Source organism: Cimex lectularius, unplaced genomic scaffold (genome assembly GCF_000648675.2).
Source record: "Cimex lectularius strain Harlan isolate CLEC.00 unplaced genomic scaffold, Clec_2.1 scaffold149, whole genome shotgun sequence".
In the NCBI taxonomy this organism is placed as follows: domain Eukaryota; kingdom Metazoa; phylum Arthropoda; class Insecta; order Hemiptera; family Cimicidae; genus Cimex; species Cimex lectularius.
Window position 1 is genome coordinate 791,137 of NW_019392736.1, and position 24,541 is coordinate 815,677.

At 33.6% G+C, this 24,541-nt stretch overlaps 1 protein-coding gene across 4 annotated transcripts in view; it reads right to left on the bottom strand.

The window, feature by feature from the left end:
• Nucleotides 1–564: 564 nt before the first annotated feature.
• Nucleotides 565–24,541, bottom strand: part of LOC106667949 (cysteine-rich motor neuron 1 protein-like) — a 333,424-nt gene continuing 309,447 nt past the window's right edge. The window contains exons 2-13 of one of the 4 annotated variants that reach the window (XM_014396274.2): nucleotides 6,237–6,452; nucleotides 5,734–5,973; nucleotides 5,454–5,663; nucleotides 5,240–5,383; nucleotides 5,057–5,170; nucleotides 4,657–4,917; nucleotides 4,539–4,595; nucleotides 4,316–4,474; nucleotides 4,014–4,248; nucleotides 3,328–3,494; nucleotides 2,986–3,153; nucleotides 565–2,710 (exon numbers count right to left, since the gene is read on the bottom strand). In XM_014396274.2, coding sequence (XP_014251760.1) covers nucleotides 2,499–2,710; nucleotides 2,986–3,153; nucleotides 3,328–3,494; nucleotides 4,014–4,248; nucleotides 4,316–4,474; nucleotides 4,539–4,595; nucleotides 4,657–4,917; nucleotides 5,057–5,170; nucleotides 5,240–5,383; nucleotides 5,454–5,663; nucleotides 5,734–5,973; nucleotides 6,237–6,452 — 2,183 coding nt within the window. In that variant the 3' untranslated portion in view covers nucleotides 565–2,498. Of the gene's footprint in view, nucleotides 2,711–2,985; nucleotides 3,154–3,327; nucleotides 3,495–4,013; nucleotides 4,249–4,315; nucleotides 4,475–4,538; nucleotides 4,596–4,656; nucleotides 4,918–5,056; nucleotides 5,174–5,233; nucleotides 5,384–5,453; nucleotides 5,664–5,733; nucleotides 5,974–6,236; nucleotides 6,453–24,541 lie in introns of all 4 variants that reach the window. The other 3 variants (XM_024226968.1, XM_014396273.2, XM_014396272.2) reach the window with 3 other exon arrangements.

The window sequence follows — 24,541 nt, forward strand, 5'->3', positions numbered from 1 at the left end:
GCAAGACCCCCATCCCACAGCACAGACTGGCCAAGGGGCTGGTCCTGTACACCCCTGAGATTGCTCTGAGACCCTGATAGGAGAGCCTATCGAGCTTTCTATGTTTTCTGGGCTGAGCACCGGAATGCCAACTTCTCCACATTTGCATGGCTGCAGGCATTGCTCCACCAAGGAACCCAGGGTCTACAACTAGATCTTGCAGCGTGGTTGATCTCCCTCACAAAATGGAGGAGATGGTTTTGACAACCCCTGTTAACTCAGGTGTTTGCATCTTATTGTTTTTATTTTTTGGACACTTGGGCTATGGGCCCATCTTCAGAAGACAACAAAATCTTTTTGACAGTTGGGGCTGCAGAAGATGAACCATAGCTCAAAACATCCAAAGATAAAAACACCACCTTCTTGCATTTTTAAAAACCCTTCTTATACTAAACTGTGGATAATACTACAAAATTAAATAATATAATTGTGCAAGCATTGAAATTTTGTTGCTAATCAAGAGAATGAGAGGTCAACAAATGGAATAGGAATTAATTTAAACAAAAACAAAAAAAAACTTGTAAATAATAAATAATTTCATGTAATTATTATTTTTTACAATGGCCATATTGTTTCACACATAATCATATTAATACTCTATAAACTATCACATTCCTAATAACAATGCCTGATGGTTGATTACCTATGGCCCTATAAATTAATTACATCAGATCATTCACATAACTTACTATTTTGTCCACTTTATATAATTTACAATTGAAAAATAATTCTTGTTATAAACAGACATCAAATTTATACATCAATTTGTCATATTGTTTAATTCAAAACATGTTACAGATTTTTGTTAAATAATTACATCAAACAGTCATTTATCCATTTTGATTACGCTTAAAATATTCCAAAAATTTACATCATGGGTTACATCGAGTTTATGTGGAAAGCTCAGGTACAGATATATCTGTTTTAAAGCATAAAAATTAACAAGGGGCTACTTTTGTCATAATTATCCCAGACAAGATCTTTTAGCAAGGAGTTACAAACAATAATATATATAAAGTTTTTTTTTAATTTGAAGAATAGTATTGTCATTTTTCAGTTCCATTAAGAGTGACTAAGGAAAGGGTTTCGATAAGTTTTAAAGTATTTATTTAAATACTATTTCACCAGACTGAAAATTTAAACAATTACACCACTTCTTTGATACAAAGTCTAAATTGTTAGATGCAAAAAATCACACAGACTCAACACTTTTCTTATGAAAATATCACTTAAGGGACAGGAAAAGCACAATATAATACGTGTATTTAAATTCTAACAATTGGATTTTTCCTCTTAAAAGAACGAAAAATTATTTGTTTTGAGATCCACTTATTTATATAAAAATTAGATCTTCAAACTGGTCTTTCTCCTCAGCATAATGTACACTCCTGCAAAAAATCATCCCATGAGACAGGCAGTCATTGTTGTTGATAAACAGACACGTACTGTTGAGAGATATCAAGAAATTTATGCTATTTTCTCATGATATGTCTATAATCATATTTTTTTAAAATATTTAATTAACAATTATGGCACTATCTAATTGATATTGTTATTAAGGAACCTCGGAATGCATATTAATAATGAAATTAATACAAAATTATATTTTTTTAAAATATAAACCAAATAAAATTTTATTTGTAGCTTGTTTTCATTTTTTTTTCTCAACAGTTGAACTAATTTTTGGAATGCAAGGTCTCAGGTCAGTGGGATGATTTGGACGCAGACAAAATTTTCGTTAAAGAAAAGTTTTTTAAAATTATTATTTTATACATTAATTTTTTTGTATTCATACAAATTATACTTAAAATAAAGGAAACTACTAAAATTACAATGATTATAAAATACTTTTAAGAAGTGAGAAAATAAAGAGATTTTAGCACCTTTACAGAAGGGAGCTAAACTCTTACGACATTTTTTTTTTTTTTTTTTTTTTTTTAATCGTAGCTGACCTAAGTGATCAGTGATATATAATTTGTTTATTTCTTCTTTAAAAACCAATAGAAAGGTAGAGATAAAAAATATAAATTTTAAAATAAATTAATAATAGAAAATAAGTGATATCATTTTAATAATTACATATCACAAAGGCTTTATTGTTATGGGTTTAAGCCATACATTATATAGTTTTAAATATGAATTTTACAAAGATATGGACATAAGTCATTTAACCACTTGTTTTTTAACATCCCTTTTTTAATTTTTAATTTTTTTTTTTTAATAGAGATACATTTCACATTTACATCGAACACAAAATAAAATTAAAACCATTTTTTCCCATTTTGCCAACCATTGGTTTCTTGCTTTGCTTTCAAAATATTTATACCAGTCAGAAGCAAGCACGTAATCATACATGTCACATGTTAATTGGGAAAATATGTGATGTAAAGTTTTTTTAGCGTTGACTTCCCGCTCTCATTTAGAGTCTTTCAACACTATTCCTTATGTCGCTGATTGTATTACACCAAAGATTTTACTGGGCTCGGGGTCGGGTTGTCATAACTAGGCACGTTTTTGTATTGATAATGTGTCGGAACACCGGTTTGGCAGATGGTGAGTTGGTCTCGAGGATGGCAGCAGCGTTTAGCTATTACGAACAGTACAGTAATTATGATACCCATCAGGAAGCATAATACTGGGAACAACAGCTTCGATTCACTGCCATCATTTTCTGCAAAACATACATCATATTAAACTAATCTGAAGGAATTGTGATGAATTAATAAAAGAACATTAATGAAAAAAACATTCAACCACTTCCAACACTGATAATCTCTTTTTTATTTTATTTTTTAAAATTTTTATTTATTATTATTATTTTTTTATTTTTAAAGAAGAGATGTTGAGTTTAAATAAATTTTATGGCAAGTCAAAAGTATATGGGCATGATCAATATTTATCAAACTGTTTCATTATTTCAATACCATTTGATTATTCTAAACTTACCTTTGCAATTTTTGTTTGCTGAACAAGGGTTATCACACAAAGATTGTGTGCAAATGATTGTTCCTCCTGGTTCGCAGGTACACCTTCGACACTTTTCTTGTTCCCATTCGTCCCCGACGTTGAATGTTACGTTCCCTTCTTTGCAAACATTAGGATCACGAAAGCTATCTGTTTAGAACAATTTATAAATAAATTAAAACAAGAGTTTTTAAATTGTTAATAAAAAACTGATTCTTATGCACTATTTCCTAGATGTATTTGTTGTTTCTAGATTTTACTTTAATTATAGTAACATTACTTTTTTCAGACATAAACTATAGATAAATTACTGACAATTCTTACCAAAACATCTTGGACAGCATTGGTTTTTTACTTGTATTGGATGTTTGCAATTCAGGTCAATTTGATTGCAAGTTTCAGTGTAACAGTCGGCAACACCGTTGATACAAATGCAGGAAACACAGCTGTCCTGTCTCCACTCACTTCCTGGAGGTCTATCCACTCCACAGCTAAAAAGAATATACTTTTTTACAAAATAAAAATCCAAAAACACAATATTTCATGTTGTAACAAGAGTAATGATGATTTAGGCGGCAATGGTGATTTTTAGAAGGAACAAAGGAATTCTCTTAAAAGCTCTTGTTCTGTTTAGTACGCTGTGTAAAGCCACTGCGCATTAAATTTAAATAAACTTTGAACCCCAAGACTTTTCTTATTTTGTTCCACCATAAAAATACCTTATATTGTTTTCATAGAGGAAAAACTCTAGAATTGCTTTATGACTTTTTTAAAATTTTTGTTTTGTTTCAATAATTAATTAAGTAAACACACTAAAAAAAAGTGAGGAAGAAGGATAACTAATAAAAAATGTACATTAAGGATAAGTAATTTAATTTTTCTTTTTGTTCATTCTAGCCAGAATTTGGTATGAAGTCTCTTCCGCTTTGAAATTTTGAGTATTAAATTGTAATTTTAATAAAATGCCACTATTGTTACATTTTTTTTAACTGTTAACAAAGATTGATTACCTAGAACTATTAAGGAGTGGCAGCTGAAGTGCTTGTGGACATGTTGGACAGCATTTGCCTCCCGTTGGAGGAATTGGATTCGTGCACAGAACTGGTGGACACATTTCTTTATAGCACATCACAACTCCATTGTGGCATATGCATTCTGCACAATCTTCCGTCCATGAATCGCCTTCAAATTTCAACCCGCCACGTCCGTAGCAAACGACATGCATCCCAGATCTGGTTTCGTTACCTTATAAAAATATAAAGTTTTAAATGTGAAATCTTAATTTTGTTATCCGGCCAATTGCAAGACATACCTGGACATACGGGGCAGCAGGAGTTTTTGCTTACTATCGCATCTGGGCAGTCGAGTTTCGGACACGCAATGAGAGAACACATTTCTTTTCCTGCATAGCAATAACATTGCCTGCATCCATCAAACCAAACTTCACCATCTTCTTTGGGATTTTCACCATCTGAAAAAAAAAGAAATTAAAAACTTCCATTTTGTTTATATTTGATTTTTTTTTTCAGCAGTACCTGTATTGCAGCCTGTAGGCACTCTGTGATTAATGCTACCATTCACCATTGATGAAGCTGTCAAAAAACAAAACATAAATATATTTGTTCTGCTATATAGTATAAAAAATATCCTTACGTTTGCATTTGCAAATTGAACACCCCTTGCTGTTGGTCTGGTATCCGTGATGACACCGTTTTGTGCAATGCACCAATGTCTTGCAATGATCACACTTGCAAATGGGGCACCCTTGCCTGTTCATCTTAAATCCATGCTTACATTCCTTTGTGCAACTGTCTAATGGCGGGCAGAATGCAGGTTCTTGCAAACATTCACAGAGCTGTTCTCCGTTTTCATCCTTGGCGTAACCATTAGGACAGTTAAGAGTACAGTCGCTTTCTGTTGAAGTGAAGAAAGAGAAGTATAAGTAACTAAATTTTCAAATATGAGAGAAAAAACAACGAAGTATTTTTGAAGAAACAAACAAGATTACTGTAAATTTTAAAGTTGGTTTGACCAACTACAACCATAAATTTACCATTGCATCTGCAAGTGTAGCAATTGTGTTCATCCAATGCAAATCCATATTTACATTTTAGCTTACAATTGGCGGGAAAAGGGCAGTTTGATGGTACACGCAATTCAATTGTTCCTGCTTGAAATGAATGGAATTAATGATTATGCTTATAAACAGTACAAATATGTAATCATTTACCATTACCATTATGTTGACACATTGCAGCTTGGCATTTGTGCATTCCACCAAGGCAGACACATGTTGTGCAGTCGTCCTCTTCCCACGAGGCACCGTTTTCATATATAACACCTTTACTGGATTTGCAACCACCTGGTTTCACTGCGAGTTCTTTGGCGATACACAGTTATTAATAAATTGAACGATTTTAAGGGGAGGGGTAGGTAAAAATGAAATTTACCTGGTTCACTGTTGGAAATGCAAACAGGGCAGCATTGTCCGCGCGGTGTACTTATTTTTGGACAATCTGGAGGAATAGGCACGCAAGGCTGTGACTTTGTACATAGCACCATGCCTTTTATACACCAGCAATCCAAACATCCGTTCATCTTCCAGGTTGAGTTATCACTTATTTCTTTACCCTCGTATATGCAATTATGGGTTTTGATATCTGAAAAGAAATGAACACCTTAATAAAAAGGTCAAGAATATATTTGTTGAAAATTATTCTAAACAATTACTTTTAAGTTGGCATTCATAAACTGGACAACAAGATCCGGGTTCTCCAGTGCCGGCCATCCTGACTTTGTTAAATTGTCCTTTTGGGCAGACTGTAGGCCCTGGACAAGGCCCAGGGAGGCATTCACATCCCTGAGGAACACTACAGCATTCCCCTTCTGCCTGTTTCCTCGGCAAGGGTAAACTGTCATTTGGACATTTTATTTCATCTTTTGGACAGGTTACTCCTATACAATTGTTCTCTAAAAAATTACACATTTGATTTAATTCACTAGTTTTCATGGTCCACTTGACCAATTAATATCTTTGAATTAATTAAGGTTTTTAGTTGAGATAAAAAAAGTCAGTGTCACGAGTGGGATTCGAACCCACGACCTTCGGCTAGATACGCTGCTACTCACCACTTGAGCTATCGTGACTTCGATCCACTTGGACACTAACTTCCAAACTCAACCCCACCTTTTGATTTTATTTTTGTTGATTAAAAAATATCTTGATTACATACCTGATGGGCTCACACATTCGTATACGTCACAGCAGTCTCCTGGGACACCAGTGGCATTGTGCTTTAATACAAGTTTAGTTTTGTACTGACATCGCATCAGTGGCATGCAGTGTTCCTTCGCGCAGATGCATTTTTTCGTTTCCAGATCCAAAATGGAATCTGACGGGCACTCACTTTTGTCATCACAGTCTTCATCAGCAGAACAGTTCAAGCCAACTGAAAAAAAAATATAACATTGTTTTATTAGCATTCGGGCTATTTAATAGAGTTATTTTAATATATCAATTATAACAAACATTTGTTGTTTGTAGCAGGTTTATGTGAATTTAAAAAAATAAAATAATTATCAGCTAGTATTGAGACATTTATTTATCCATCTTTAACATCATCAAATTGATTGTAAAATCCAAAATTAATTATTAATTTTCATTGTTATAAATGCTCGAAGGACAGCTCTTCAATAAGTGAATACAAGAGATTTAAAGTTGTTATAAAGAGACATGATGTAAAGGAAACGTTTACAAATATGAAGCCTCGGAAAGAGGCCTGCAAAGAGGAGATAGGATCCTGAGATCCCCATCCCATAACATCTACAATACATGTCATCTCGACTTGTTTACATATAATATATATTGAATTAGGGCAACATTGTCTTCCGACCCCCTTTCTTCTCTAAATCTCGGTATTCAAATTCCCAAGGGTAAGGGAGAAAGAGGAAAAAAGGTAAGGTACACAGAAAGGTAAAAAGGTACACACACACACACACACACACACACACACACACACACACACACACACACACACACACACACACACACNCTCATGACAGGCATATATAATATATCGCCCAGGTGATTAGGAATTGTGTTTTAAAGCACTTCTATAACTTTATTATCTAAAGAGATTAAATTTTTGGAATTATGTGTAACACTATACAAGAAATAAACAAAAAAGCATTAATTTATTTTAACACGAAAATCTTATAATTTAGTAACAAGATTGATAAAATGTGATATTATGAACAACATTTTTTCTTTTTACTTTGCTTTTGCTTTATAACAATTTAGCCAGAGTTTTATCAGTTCAATGCATTCAACCTTGTTAAAACAAAGTACTAGCCCGTGGATTAATAATGAAGAATTTACAAGGGTCTTGCAAATAAATAGTACTTTTGAGCAATATTTCAAAATATAGATTTCTCCTGTAGCTTGATTGTCTAAGAACATTATATATACACTGACAGGCAAAACATTCCGCCCAATTGTAATATAAATTGATTTGTATTTATTTTGATATAATAATCAATCCATTACAGTTCGTCGTCCGATTGATCAATTAACTTTTTTCAATTAATTTTTTTTTTTTAAACGAGGGTACGCAACAACAGAGGTCATATAAACCCTCAGGGTGCCGGTGTTTTTGAAAAAAAGCCCATTTGTAAGTATGTCGGGTTCGAATGCAGGGCCGCTGGATTCGAACCCGGGACCATTACCTTACAGTGATGAGCGCCGTGTCAAAGACTAAACCTTGCGGCCACCGACGCCCCTTAATTAATCTTTAATTAAGGTTTTTGGTTGAGATAAAAAAGTCAGTGTGTTGAAAAATGGCAAAAAGGAGGGAACATTCTAGAGGTGAGGTTGAGATGGGAAGTTGGTGTCCGAGCGGTTCGAAGTCACGATAGCTCAAGTGGTAGAGCATCGGCGTATTTAGCCGGAGGTCGTGGGTTCGAATCCCGCTCGTGACACTGACTTTTTTATCTCAACCAAAAACCTTAATTAAAGATTAATTAATTGAAAAAATAATAATCAATGCTTCACGTTTTTAATGTTTAATAATTGAGTCTTTGTCTGAAAAAGTAAACAAAAGTAAATTGCTAAAGAAAATGAAAAAAAAAAAAAAGACGGACAGGTATAATTTGTTTTGATTTTGTTTTAGATTTTTAATTAACTTTTCAATATCGCGAATTTCCTCCTCATCGATTACATCTCGAAGACGCCTCGGCATACTTTTTACCAGTCTGGAAATGGGTCTTTGCTGGAGGTTAGCTCATGGTTCACGAAGAGACTTTTGAAGATCGTGCAGTGTATCAGAAAATCATGGGCGTGCTATTATTCGTCTTTTGAGGTTATTCCTTAAATATTCGATGAGGTTCAAGTCTGGAGAACGAGCTGGCCAGACTAAAACCCTGATGTTATGCTGTTGAAGGTACGGTTGTACTATGCGAGCGACATGTGGACGGGCATTTCGCGCAATAGCATAGGAGTGTCGCTGATTTCGTCGAGGATAGGCAATGCATGATATTCCAAAATTTGATCAACATAGCAAGTGGCCGTCAAAGACCCTCCACGAACGACAACCAACTCCGTGCGACTATGCAATGAAATTCCCGCACACATCATCATTGAGCTACGTTGAAAGGAAAAATTACAGGTTTCGTACCGTTCATTTCGCCTTATTTCACGCCTATTTGGAGATCGTAGAGCAAATCTACACTTATCTGTAAAAAGTATAGCAGACGAATCGTCCAAAGACCAGTGGCTATGTTTTCGAGCAAATGCGAACCGTGGAACTCTGTTTATTCTGGTCAGTTCTGGTCCTCTTATGGTGCGGAAAGCCTTCAGTCCGCACTGATTTAATCTTCTTCTAGCAGTGCGTTAAGAAATTTGGACACAGAACTTCCTGGAGCTGATGAATCGCTTGAACAACAGTAAGGTGCCGGTTTCGCAAAATTCTCAGTCATTAACGGTCATCCTGTGGTTCTGTTACCCTAGGGCGTCCAGAACCCGGTCTTCTGTGGTAGGAACCAGTTTGTAGAAAATGTCTCGCAATGTTTCGTAGGGAACTCCGATGGCAATAGCTGCATACGTGCTGGAACGTCCATCATCAAAAAGAGCCACACCACGCGCAACACCCTCAGCACTAAGAGTCTTTTTTAAGTTTAAAAATTGAAATTAAGAAAAAAACTATGAAAACTTAACAGTTTATTGCTTCCGAATTCACATGAGACTGGATAAACATTTTAAATCTCGTAAAAATTAAACATTAAAAATCCATTATCCTTGTTTTGGATTAACGATTAAGTGTGTTTACGTCTAATTGATATTCCCAATTTAAAACATAGCATAAACAAATATTTATTGATAAAAACAATGAGTCAAATTAAGGGCAGAATTTTCTTTTATTGAGAAAATGAAAAAAATCAGTTGAATGGAATTTTTGTATGTACTGCACAAAACCAGTGAGAAGAGAGATCAAAGAAAAAAAGAGAAAAAATACAGTTCATGACCTCAAAGATTTCATATGAATGTTTTAAATTTATGTATTATTAAAATGTCAACTGTAAAATGCGAGTTTCAATGCTTGATTAACATCGATCATAAAGACTGAATGGCTCAACTTATTACATGTTTTGTTCAAACAGGAATTTAAATCCCTCGTGATTTGGCCAACAATTCCATGGCCGGACAATTTTGCCTCCTTACATTTTAAAACCACGTATTTCACGAAAAACGTTGATCAGAATACGAAAACTTATAGACAGAGCATCTTTGAAGCACGTAAATTTGCACAACGGCGAACAATAATTTAGTCTAGTTCCGGATTCCGTTGTTACATCAATTCATTTAAGGCGTTATTTGTCTTAATTATTTACACTGTACAAATAAATGTCGGTCTTCGAAATATGCAAATTTTGCAAAAATAGCATGCCCAAGCTATATGTAAAACTGAAAAAAAATAAGGATAATCGCAGAAAATGCGCCGAGTATTTTCCCCGCTTACTTGAAGCAAACATAATATCTGATTACGTAAACATTTCATTATCGAGTGGTAGAATGGTAGAATTACATTCGGGGTGGTTGATAAACAGCCACATTCATCATCAACAACTTCAATACGGAGTGTATACTGTGATACATGTACAGAGTGAGGGGCAATGCTAACAAACATTTTCGTATTGTCCGTATTTTGACGTTCATGTTATGTTTGTGATTGACTGGTTTTAGAAGGAAACAATTCGCGAAATTATCGCTTGCTTATTCAACCGAATGATCTTGTTGTGCTATCATTCCAGACCAAATTCAACAACAAACAAAAGACAATATTTATCAAAATCTTCATGATACACACAAAATGAAAGAAGTTTATAGGTTTACTAGAACGGCTTTTATTCATTTGGAAACAAAACCTGGACCTGGCCATGCTTTTGCCATAAAACTATTTTGTAATTATTTGGCTAGAGTAATGACGATGATCCCATCAATTTTGTTGCTTAAAGGATAAGAAAACTGGCTAAAAGTTTTAACAATTTTTTTCAAAATAAATTGTTTAATTGCGCCAATAACACCAAAAAATACTAATTACATAAGCATTTATATTATATGTATTAAAATATAGGAATGAGGAATATAAGATGGATCATAAAAATACGAAGTAGTATGTTAAATTAAGATTTCAACCCCTTTAAGAATAATACATGTTATTCCATTACAATCAAATTAACCCTTTTTAACTTCAAATTAAATATTTAAATTTAAAATTAACCTTTTTTAACTTCAAATTACTTCGTTCTTATTTTAAATTAATTATTTTTAATTTGCATTGAACTTTTTCATTAAAGTATAAAAATCTATTAAAAACAATAGAAGGTATGAAATATAAGCACGTAAAGAAAAATGCCTCTATATTTGTGAATTCTTTTTAAATATAAACTAATTGGGCTCTTAGAAGACCATATGAGAATTAATTAAATTAAAATTAACAACTTCTTTTAATTCAAGACGGCGATAGATTTTTCTTTTCTTATACTGAATTGTAAACATTTAATTTTTATTTCAAATAATTTTCATGTAGTATTTTATATAAGAACCAATTTTATATTCCTAAAAATTCTCAAATTAAAAGAAGAATGCTTTATTTTTATATTTAATTTTATATAATTTTTAATTTTAATTATGATGAATTTTCATTTGGTATTATATAAGAACCAATTTTATATTCAAATAAAATTCTCATATTAAAAGAACAATCCTTTATTTTTATGTTTAATTTTATATAACTTTTGTGATTAATTTTCATGTGGTATCTTATATAAAAACCAATTTTATATTTACAAGATATTCTAAAATTAAAAGAAAAATCCATTATTTTTATATTTAATTTTATACAACTTTTAATTTTAATTCTAATTAATTTTCATGTGGTATTTCATATAATAAATCATTTTAATTTTTAACAAATTCTGAAATTAAAAGAAGAAGCCTTCATTTTTATACTTAACTTCATATAATTTTTAATTGTAATTAATTTTCATGTTATCATGTACAAGCCCAGTTATTTTATATTTAAAAAATCTCAAATTCACAGCAATTTTACTTCACATGCTTTTACTTAGAGAGTTAAATTGAATTAAAAAGGGTTAATTTGAAGTTATAAAAAGGTTAACTTGAAATTTAAAAGGGATAATTTGACGGAAAACTTATAATTTGTGAAAATTATGTATAATTATTTACCTATATACAATTAATATTCATTTGTTCAATGGTACAGTGACAACCCCTTCTAACGGTCTATGTAAGATCATAAAATAAATATATATTAACACTGAAAAAAAGGCACTCCGAGGGTTCTATAACCTCTCGTAGTTGAAGTACTGTCGTAAAACAAAAAACAAGAGAACAAATAGATTAAGAGGATTTTATTCAGAAGCTTGGAAGTACAAAATAGCTAGAATGCAACGGATTGTACCAGGCTTAAAGGGCAAAGGATCGTCAATATCAATATCTCCAATGTTCAATATTAAAGAAAAGAACACTAGTTTTATTTTGTGTTTTTTTAACACCTTTCATGTTTTCCTGATTAATTTTGTTTTGCGGACACCATCAAAATGTTCGAAAGGGCTAGGCATCAATCAACAGTCCATCAAAGCATAACTGTAGAGCGGGTTTAGCATGGAGCAGCGCCTGAACAACGGCGATTGTTTTTTATCCACGGTCGTCGAAGAAATTTGAAAAATTCACCTTTGTTTCTGTTTTTATATATATTAAATCGGCTCGTTTAAAATAGCAAACGATCCTATGTCGTTTAATACCTGTTAGGGGAGAGAAAATGTTTTAAAGAGCGGTTTGGGCATTAATCACCCTTTTCCCCCACAGGGTATTCAACGAGAGGGATTTCACCAAACCGCAGGAAACGTGTGATGAAGGATCAAAACATCAGTTTTGGATTGTCCTACTTTAAAAAAAACTGTTCATATTTCAATAAAGTATATAGAATATACAACATTTTTTCCTTACAAACATTTTAAATTTTTTTTAAACGATTAATTGTGAACTGTTTTGTTACTCGGTACTTATTATCTTATTAATAGTTATATTTATATTGTCAACAATCTCCGTAAACATCTGTCATTTTCAGTTCCTACTATTGTGCAAGGATTCTATTTTACAGTTGTTTAACACAAAGAAGACCACATTAAATTGTATACAATGAAATATTATATACTCAAAGACAAAAAAAACCGGTCTCTCGCATTTTGTTGTTTATTTACAATTAAAAAATTTTAATTGGTACATTAATCACAACATTGTAAACCAAATTATACGACAGCAGAAAAATTATTTAGTTATGTTAGTTTGAAAGAAAATTGACCAAAAGATAGAAAAATCCTTTAATGATACATTAAAATTTAAATTAACAATTTATTCCGACACTAAATCATTTTCCTGTTTTTTTAATTTTAATTTTTTTTAAATATGTTTTTAGGAGGGTTAGAAGTAGAAGTCATATCAACCCTCAGAGTGTCGGTGCTTTTGAAAAACACCCACTTGCAAGTATGTCGAATGCAGAGCTGCTGGATTCGAACCCGGGACCTTTACCTTACGTGATGAACGCCGTGTCAACGCTTAAACCGTTGCGGCCACCGACGCCCCCGATGTTGTGTTTTGGTGAATTTTCTTTCAAATAATCATAATTAAATAATTATTAATTTATTAATAATTAATAATTATTAAAACTCTTGAATTTCAGATATCGTTTAATTTGGTTTATAATTTAGTTTTCTTCCACTCCAAGTCGATGATGCATCAAAAATATTAGTTATTACAACGTACAGTGGTTTGGTATTTTACCATAAACTTTAATTTGTGTTTGTACATGCAGTATATGCATAGATGACCAGTAAATACATTCTAATTGATGATCGATCAAAGTAGGATAATGTTTCAAAATTTATCTCTCTGATTAACAAAACTAACCTTGAGTTACATGTTTTACTACTAGAAGACAAATTTATCATCAGTCACCTTAACAGTAAAAAATCTCTCCTTTTTGACCTAGAATCACTAGAAATCTCTTACAAAAATATTCCGACAGCAATCAATGTCGACTGCTATTTAGGACATTGCTTACACTTGGAACCCCCACAATCCATTCAAAAGAATATAACAGAAAAGTCGATATAGATAGTACTCAAAAGACTATTTGGCAACAGTTGTAAACTCTCATTACACAAACACCTTATTTACACATCACTACAATTAATCTGGGTGAACGGAATTTAACCAAACGTTTTAACATCCAAAGAATCCTGTCTCTCCAGTACAAAATCCTTCGGACCATTGCCCAGTCTCCCAACTTCGTATCCAATCTTACTATCTACACTGATCTTCGGATCCCATTTGTTCTCGAAACCGAAAGAATACGATACAGACTCTACATAAAAACCTGAACCCTCATCTCGACCTCTCGTTTTATCCCGAACCCTGCCAGACAATTCTCTAAGACCCTCTCAGGTGGCCTTAACTTGTCGTGAGCACAGTGAGTAATGTTGGGAGTGTAATTAATAGATTACGCCATCACTGTTACTATCACTATTATAAAAACATAATCAATACTACATTTGCATTTTATTGTTTATTTTGGCTGTATAAATGCCATTAAAAAACAATTGTAAAACTTCTTCTTAACCTAGTTTGCATATTGTGTGAACCTGAAAATAGTTGAAATTTCTCTGTTTTAATAATGTTTACTTTTCGTTTGTTTGTAAATCTTTACCATAAATAACGTTTAGCTTTGGCCTGAACGGTAATTTACTCTGTTTTGGTCATTTTTGTAAATTTAATGAAAAATAAATTTGAAAGATTTCTAAGACTATGTAATTGTTTGTGTACAGTGAACATTTGAAAAGGTTGAGTGCAATATTGACAACGCTTACTCATAGAACAATTTTTAATAAATCCAATTAATTACTTATTTTATGTAAAAACTTGGCTAAATGGCCGTTATAAATATTCAACCTCTAAATCTTCTAAGAATTCAGAAAAAATGAACTACATCTTAAAACGTATACCCGGAGAAAATCGGAGAGGAAAAAAGGGAATTCGTTCAGGGCTGTGGACTTCAAAGGAAAGTCCTTCCAAAGGACGGGGGCGCTTAGAAATATCGGCATATATGACGGGCAAGGAGAAAAAAGAAGCATGACCACCCTTTCCGCTCTGTTAAATAAAATAACACAAATGTAAAATATATTCCTGCCGATACAAGATTATGGTAAAAAAGAAATCAAATTAAAACGTTGCTTTATTTTCAAGCTTTTTGGCAGTGATCTGTGTTATCGATCAAATTTCGAAAGATAAATAAACCACGGAAAGATTTTAAATGGTGAGATTTTTTCACCGGTTCTGCTGGGGGCTACTGGGGTGGTGAACCCATATATGGTCGTTTCTGATCATTCTGGTCCGCCTATCCTCGCTGTTTTCGCCTGAGACTGAACAGAAACGACCAACTACAAGATTTCAAATGTTCAGCCGTATAAAAAATTAAAGAGTATTAAAATGTTTGTTTTAAAATGTAAGTAATAAACAAAAATAAAACATAAAACTGATACCATAAAATTGATGGTGACAATTTATTTATATTATTAATAGCTTTGACCAGCAGTTAATAATATTAATTACACTAATGTTATAATCGAGGTTGTGATCAAGATTGTGCGCTTTTCTTAATCCAAAGATAAGGTCGAAAGCTCGGCAGAACTGCCTTTGGATTAAAAAACACTCTCAACCTTGACCACTACTTCGATAATTACATTAGTATAGTTAATTTTTTTACCACTTTACTGAGCTGTGGAGTTAGGAAATATAATTTGCCCTGAAATGGAACGTTATACGGCAATTTCACATAGTAATAGTGGTTTTGTTATTAAATTGCAGTAATCTGATAAGTTTTTTATTATTAAGAATGCTAAAAATATGCTTAAAAAAAGTTAACCTATAGAATTTCAATAAATGCTTTGAAGATCAAAAATTAAGAATTTTAAAAAATAAACTGGCGTGGGATAAAATTTAGAAACTCCATTGCGTAAGAATAAAGTTTGAATTTAAATTAGCCTCGATCAACCGTTTCTAAGATCGGACTTTACATGTGATGATTAAGTCATTTCGTTCGTGACGGGGCAAAATTTGTTGCACTTGGATCAGACCTGCCATCTCATCTCCTTCTGACCGTATTCACTCTAACTTTTAACGTTCTTCCTTTTTGAAATATTCTTTACTAATAAATCATAAAGCATGCAACATAAATATAAAAAAAATTGAAACTGTTAGTTTAATACGTGAATCGGAGTATATGTGCCGTTGATCCATATTTTGCGAACGGTTGAATTTTTGTCAGCCGTTCGATCATATGTTGGCCCGACTATAATCCGCCAGACAATGCTGAAAGATTAATTGTTCGCTGAGTCCACAGTGATAAATAATGATCAAATGTTTTTTTGAAGCCCAGAGTATAATTTTAAAGACCCATTTTTTAAAAGAGAGAGGGGGAAAAACGTTCAATCCGACCTACAGTGTTTTTGACAATAATAAAAATCATCGTTAGGAAATTTAGTGTTAACGTGCGATGTCTTCAGCAATTGCTCGGATAGATCGGTAAATAGTCAGCTCTCGCAAAAATAAATATTTAGTATGTTTAACTCTCGAGATAAATGTAAAGATAGCAGTGAATAACTCAGTTTGGACACTCGAAGTGAAAAAACACTAACGTCAATTTAGGGTAACAAAACTAAAGCAACATATTTCTTGAGGATTTAAGCGGGGAACACACTACCCGATGCAACACTACGCGACGCTACCCGATGCAAATCCAAAGTCCAATTTACCATAATGGCACTCTCAACATGACACGCAAGAATGGCACAATACACTTTGAGCCCTGAAGATGATCTCAATAAAGATCGAAACGTTGGCACGATAAAGAAAATGTTTTTCTGAAACTACATCACACCAGACAGCATCTCACAATTTCTGAATAATTAATTTACCATAAGATTGTATCACCCCCGCGATGCCACGCAACACTACCCTATTCTACTCTACGCGATCCCCACTGTCCACATTTTCGTCGAGTAGCATAGAGTACAGTTGAAGACAAAAGAACCGGATATTCATATTTTTATTTTAATCTATATGTATTATTGTCGTTATATTAATTACAACATACTTATTTAAATATAACCGAAATTAAGCGAGATCAAAAATTCATTCGTTTTTATTTAAAAAAATTAATTTTAATGATTTGGCAGGAAATTGATCAAAATAGCGGTTCCCTCCTTTTTGCCATTTTTCAATTGGCCCAATTCAAAAGGTGGGGTTGAGATGGAAAGTTAGTGTCCGAGTGGATCGAGGTCACGAGAGCTCAAGTGGTAGAGCAGCGGCGTATCAAGCCGAAGATCGTGGGTTCGAATCCCGCCTGTGCCATTGACTTTTTTATTTCAACTAAAAACCTTAATTAATTGTAATATATTAATTGGTCAAGCGGACCACAAAATTAGTGAATAAAATTTAACTAACAATTTATTACATTGTTTTGTTCATAAAATTTAACTAACAATGTATTATATGGTTTTTCTCATAAAATTACACCATTTTCGTCCCGTAGCGTCAGAACCGGACACTCATATATTTTGTAGTTTATTTCGAACTATGTACAAGCAATTTTGTTGTTATATTAATTACAACATGCTTATTTTAATATAAACCAAATTAAACGAGATCACAGATTCATGAATTTTTATAAGAACTCTTTAATTATGATGGTTAGGCAGAACATTGTTCGAAACACCGGAATAACATTATTTAAAACAATTAAATTTAACAAACAATGTAAATGGTTGTGCTCATAAAATTTAACTAACAGTTTATGACAAGGCTTTGCTCAAAATAGTGCATTAAGAACAAAAGAGGCTTTGCGATTGTGATAGTGATTATTGTGATATACGCTGTGTGATCGCACGTGACGTGCGCTTGACTTCGCATAGATGTGCACACCCTACCAAAACGAGACAAGGTGTCGGGTAGCATCGGGTAAGTTCCCCGCTTTAGCGTTATGCGAGCAAGTTGTGGAAGTAGTTACATTTGATGATGGTCGGACTTAAAGGTGGCTTTTTAAACACAAAAGTAGACGCCTGTTGACGGTTGCACGAGTCGCCCGGGAATTTTGTACGTTGCAAGGCTCCGTTCGGCCCTTTTGTGCCTAACTTGTCCGAGGTTCATCCACAACTTCGGATCTCCCCTTCCTTTCTGAATAGAGATTAATGCCCAAGTGGGAATACCGATAAGTTTACGGTAAACCTTAACTCTGAACGTGTTAAATGTTTGAAAATTCGAACACACCATGATAAACAATTGGCTGAAACAGCAGAATTATTTTAAGAAATTATTGATATAATATAATAATTTTTAAAGATAAAAAAGTTCGTAATTTCTTACATTGAAAACAAAAAAACAACTTCAAATAGTATTCCGACGGTACTAAATACAAAAATCCACTAGGGTTGAAAATAAAGTAGACAATATCTAAAAAAGACTTGTTGGATGTAGGTTTAAAAAATTATTGCTATAACTTAAAAGTTATTGTAACAAAAAAAACTTATTTGCCAAGTACAAAAGTTTGTTTTTATCTAAACTTATCATATTTTAGATGCAAACGCCTTTGTAGAAAAACTGGGGACTGAATCCAAAGATGTCCCTATGGCTATACATAGCAGTTGTTAGACCCATGATAGCCTACGGATCAGTAATTTGGTAGACAAAGACATTACAGCTAAGGGTGGTCCAGATCCTCAGTACTAATCAGAAACTAGCCGGTCTGAGCCATAACTGGGGCAATGAAAACAACCCCCTCGGCTGCCCTGGAAGTCCTTCTGAATGAACCACAATTCATAGGCTAATGAAGGGACAGACTCCAATAGACTAATTACATAAAAAGGAGCAACTAAAGCTTAGAGGGAAGCTTCACCTAGACAGAGCTTTGGGGATGCCTACTGATGTCATGACCCCTAAATTCAGTTTTGGCAATAGATTTCTAATCTGTACTGTAAAATACCTTGTAGAGCAGACTGGGAAAAAGAGATTCTAGTTAATGCCATATCTGGTTTTCAGATGGCTCCAAAACCGAAATTAGGAGCTAGACTAGACCATATAAGCCTTGAACAATATCGTTTTTCAAGCGAAAACTGTCGCTATTGAACGCAGTGCCAAGTAGATAAAAATGCTGGGGATTGTCAATAAAAGAATAGCCATCTACTCGGACAGCCAGGCGGCACTGAGGGAAATTGCCGCATGGGCGGTAAAGTCCAGAGTCGTTTGGGACTGCATTAGAGCCTGTCAGACACTGGGGAAAATAACAAAATTAGACTTGCCTAGGTGCCAGGGCAGAGGGGCAACGAAGAGGCCGATCAATGGGCCAAGGAAAATTCAATGAGGACACCTACTGGCCCTGAACCCTTTTGTGGCCTTCCAAACTACCAAAAACGCGGGTCCATTAAAAAATGAAGTAATAAAAAGTCCTCCGCTCTATGGGAATAGAGGGGTGTGAAAATTTTTATCAAAGGACCATCGCAGAAACTAACGGCAGAACTACTAAATCTAGGACGTGCTAAGACTAGAGTAATAGTTGAACTCCTAAATGGACACTACATGCGGAGGCATATGCATAGACTCGGAGTGGCAGAAATAAGCCTGTGCAGATATTGCCAAGAAGAAGAAGCGGAACACGTCCTGTGTTAATGCGAAAGCCTATGTAGGCTGAGATTCCTGGGCCTGAAGGAAACATACCGGAGCCCTTGAAAAATGTTTGGTGGTCTGATAAAAAGCCTCAAGCTTAACGAGGAACTCTAGATAAAAAAGATGGAGATGTACAATAGACCAATACTGGTCGCGGTGTGCACAGGATGTAAAGAGGCCGGCTCCTATATAATCTAATCAAGTTTTTACTAAAAACCCAATGGAATTTACCAGTTTTAATCAGAAGTAGCCTACTTCGGGAGATAATTAATATATTATAACTAATTTATTTTTAGTTTGATCGTTTCGGACCACTTTGGTCTGTCAATCGTGTTTAGGTTTCTCGCCATCATCTCTGTGTGTTCTTTTGTAATTCGGGTTGGCAGACTAATGGTTAATTTCTGTTGGAGGTAAAATTTACAATTAAACCCGATATCGAAGACGGCGAGAAGCCGAAACGCATCTGACAGACTATGTTATTTTGAGATTTGATGTTATTTTGTCCTCTCTTCTTTCTCTGTCTTACACACAACACTCAAAACTTCCCTTCCCCCCCTTTTTTTTTTACTTATTATCTTAACATTGATTTATCATATTGTCTTGCATTTTAAATGAAGCGTTACTAGTTTCTATGTTTGGTCAGCAAACGATTTTTTCTATGTTAGCTCGTCATAATAATTAAATGGCTTATAATACTAAAGAATATTAAGTTGTGAAAAAATTACGTTTTACCTAGTTTAAAAGAAAAGGCTTTTATTCTCGGTGTTGTATGCATATGAGTAGTGGACCACATACTCTCGGAAAAGCTTTGTGCCCATTCCACTTGATATTCAGCTCTGGATCACTCTCAGGCTCTCTTACGGCTCGTGACCATGTTAAACATATCATGACGGAATGAATAAATCTAACTTCGTTCTCGGTACGTTTGCTTTCCGGAATTATTTAATCGTCGGGTTTAATGACCGAAAAAAATCAACCTTTAATATTCATGATGGGCTAAAAGCGGATTGAAGCTTGTTGTGATAAAAAAATCGAAGGGAGGATTCAGCGCGTAAGATCTTTTGGTTAAATAAATTTTGTTTTGAAAACAAAATTAATCAGACAAGCCCGTTTTGAAATTATTTGTTCAGGCGACAAAGAATAAAAAGTAAAATCTAGTCGACAACAGTTCGATGAAATTGAACAAGTCTGCTTGCTCCCATTAAACCAGTTGGATATAACATGACATCATATTTAATTTCTAAAAACTCTTAGATCAAATGTTGCTTTTTACAGAAACATATATATAAACTTCAATATATTTCCAATTTAAAAACAAAATAAAATCACACTATAATCATTCTTCATGTTCTATTGTATCTTAGTTATCTCAAGTTTGTTTTTTCACAAATATTCATTATTCTTATCAGTGAATTAATATTATCATCTACGAATGACCAGTGTATACGAATTAATTCTTTCCTAATAAACAATTTGGGATGATAAAATATTAAATTTTAATGGTTAGATTCACTAATTTCGTGGTGCGCTTGACCAATTAATACATTGCAATTAATTAAGGTTTTTAGTTGAGATGAAAAAAAGTTAATGGCACGAGCGGGATTCGAACCCACGATCTTCGGCTAGATACGCCGCTGCTCTACCACTTGAGCTATCGTGACCTCGATCCACTCGGACATCAACATCCCATCTCAACCCCACCTTATGAGTTTTCACTCCTTTTTGCCATTTTTCAATGTTGATGTCCGAGTGGATCGAGGTCACGATAGCTCAAGTGGTAGAGCAGCGGCGTATCTAGCCGAAGATCGTGGGTTCGAATCCCGCTCGTGCCATTCACTTTTTTTCATCTCAACTAAAAACCTTAATTAATTTTAATGGTTAGTTTAACTAATTACATTTCTACATATCATAAATGTATTAGCCATGATAACTTCAACTTAGATCCCAGGAGAAGATTTTTTTTTAAATTTGTGCTTTTAGGTTTTGTTACTTTCTCGCCTTAGTCTATGTTGTACTTTTTTTTTAATGAGTCAAACTTGACCTTATGTGGTCTACTATAAAATATTCTAATTTATTCAGCATTTCAATTAGGTCAATCCAAACTAGTGGCCTAGAGTGACGGCAGAATTTATTCTTGAGGAAAACTTGTTTCGTTATTTTATGTAAAAAAAGATGACTGATTCTGATTTGATGGCTTAATTTTTCCGCGATGTTATTCAATTTAAAGTTTATTTTTTATACATGAATCTGCACTAAGAAATTTTTATCTTCTACCTTCCAACCTTATAAGTTATAAGCTTTCAACTGGAACGAGGTATGTAATAGTGAGTTAACCTCATAATATGCGTGGGAAAATATATTCTATAACATTAAGGAATTTAATGTATTTATTATTTTTCTTCGTTGTAAAAACCTAATCTTATTTTTTTGCTTTTTTATGTGTGTATTTTAATAAATAGTCAAAATCTTCTAAGGGTGATTGAACAGATTTTGTCCTAAAAGTGGTCCTTTAAAATTTGATTATTGTTAAAAAAAATCTAGTGTAAATTATAGAATGTAACACGAGCAACTCTCAGTATCCCTTTACAAACGGACATTTTACTCTTCACCCCCTTTTTTATTCAGGAGAGAATTATTTTTTTAATACATTTTCCGACCCTCCTTTGTTCCAGTATTCGAACAAGAATAAATAACGTTTAAATTATTAAACCCTTGTCTAAACCATACACATACACAAACCCATTTAAAAAGCCCTCGGGGCTTTTTATTCCACGAAACCGAAACAATTAACAGAGCTTCCCTTTTCAAGTGAACGTAAAACTTGTCCGCGGACTCTACAGGTCTCTCCGACCCCAATGGGGGCGACCCCGTTCACTGGGATTAAGTATTTAAGGCTCCAATGGAGAAAAAATTGTGCTAGAGACCATTAATTCTAAACGTAAAAGTGCCCTTTTATAGTTTCCATTGAAATTTCTCCTTTTCTAAAGTCGGGCTTCCTTTGTAGGCTGGTTGAACCCCAATGGACCAGTGCCAATGTAAGGTTCAAAACGATTATCATTGTAGAATGCAATCACTACGAAACTTGCCTTAGACGATTGACTTTTTTTGAATTGTAATTAACAATTTATACAAGAAAAATATTTTTATTTATCCATTATATTTAGTGGTATATTGACCAAATTACTTCTTTCAATTAATTTTTATTTATGTAAATACCCATAATTTAGTTTAATTTGTGATCAAATTTTATAAATATAATCAAATCTCGTCGATTAGGTTTATGGTCAGAAAAACAAATATTGCTTTTTACAACGCCGAGTTTTCGACGATAATTTAGTCTTTTTTAGGATCTACAGAAACAATCTTAATTAATTTCACCAGTTTTCGTGGTCCGCGTGATATCTTCCAATTAATTAAGGTTTTTAGGTGAGATAAAAAAGTCACTGTCACGAACAAGATTCGAACCCACGATCTTCGGCTAGATACGCCGCTGCTCTACCACTTGAGCTATCATGACTTCGATCCACTAGGACACCAACTTCCCGTCTCAACCCCACCTTTGAATTTCCCCTCCTTTTTGAATCAAATAGATTATACGACATTTGAAAAATGGCAAAAAGGCGTAGGTAGAGTAGCGGCGTATATAGCCAAAGGTCGTGGGTTCGAATCCCGCTCGTTTCACTGACTTTTTTTAATCTCAACTAAAAACCTTAATTAATTGGATTCTTAATTAATGGTACATTCATATAGATATATTACAGATTCTTGAGAACTTATAAAAAAAGTTTATGTAGGGTTCCAATCTTCGTAAAGGTCATTAGGCGGGTGAAAAAAGACTAAATCCTGGGTTCACCGAGCTTTCGGCACCTTACAGTGTCATCATCAGGGCTTTCCCAAGGATGAAGAAAATGATTAAGACGAAAAACTATTTTACAAGTGGTTTGGCTTTAAGGCTATGGAGCGCATGGCCAACAATTTTTTTCAAGTACTTTTCTGTAAATAGCTGTAATTTAGTTTTAAATATATAAAAAAGCAATTTTTATAAAATTCTCTCTTATCAGAAAATACCTAAAGAAATTGCTAGTCAGAACAAAAAAATAGTTGGAACTTTAGTCATATGGATTTTTAGCGAGATGTCTGTTTTCACCGTCAAAATTTATTATGCTGGCCATGTGCTCCACAGCCTTAAACCCAAAACACTTGTACAGTCGTTTTTTATGTTAATCGTTTTCTTCATCCTTGGGAAAGCCCTGATGATGGCACTGTAAGGTGCCGAAAGCTCGGTGAACCCAGGATTTAGTCTTTTTTCACCAGCCTAATGACCTCTACGAAGATTGGAACCCTTCATAGATTATCTGCTGGTCGATCAACGAACATCATATAAAAAAAAGTAAGAAATAAAAAAAAGGAATTCTTCATTTATGGCCTTTTCTATTATTTTTGTGCGGATTTCTATGCAAGCCACATCGTAAGAAATGGTCTGGGATTCTCATTTAAAATAACAAAGTTAGTGTCATTTCCCAGCAAGTTGAGAAAGTTATGTTAATTCCGTTACCACCACACGATTCCGAACAAAAATTGGGGCTGAGCTAAAGTTAATCGTTTCCATATTAAATTGCTGGACTATAGAAGTTGATTCACCCTGTATAGTATATAGTAAAGGCTGATCGATCGCATAGAAGATACTATTAAATTTTGTAAACCATTATAAAAGTTGTACTGATACGCTGTTATTGGGTTTTTAATTCCTTGAAATGTATGGTTTTGGTCCTTACAAAAAAGTTCAACTGCCAACATTCCAAGACTTCTCACTATTTTATATAAATAAAAAAATGTTATAACTTTAAACGTACATCCGGAGAAAATCCGGGAGTGAACAAAAAAAAAAGGGAATTCGATCAGGCTTGTGGACTTCAAAGGTGAGTCCTTACAAAGGATCCTTTCGAAATATCGGCGAGTATCTTATACCATCTGAAGATGGACCGCTCATTCCGCTCCGATAAATAAGATTATATTTAAAAAAATATTTAAACTGTATACATAATATTCGAACCAATAAAAATAATCATGACAAAATAAAATCCGTAAAACACTACGATATTTACATTGGCATTGCACTCCAGACGGTCAACTCTAGAATCAGGCTATTAATCAGGTCTTAGACAAATTTTTATTGTTAAGTTTTTAGAGATGTTTTTATCAGGCAAAATATTAGAAATTTCATATTTTCCATAACAAGAAAAC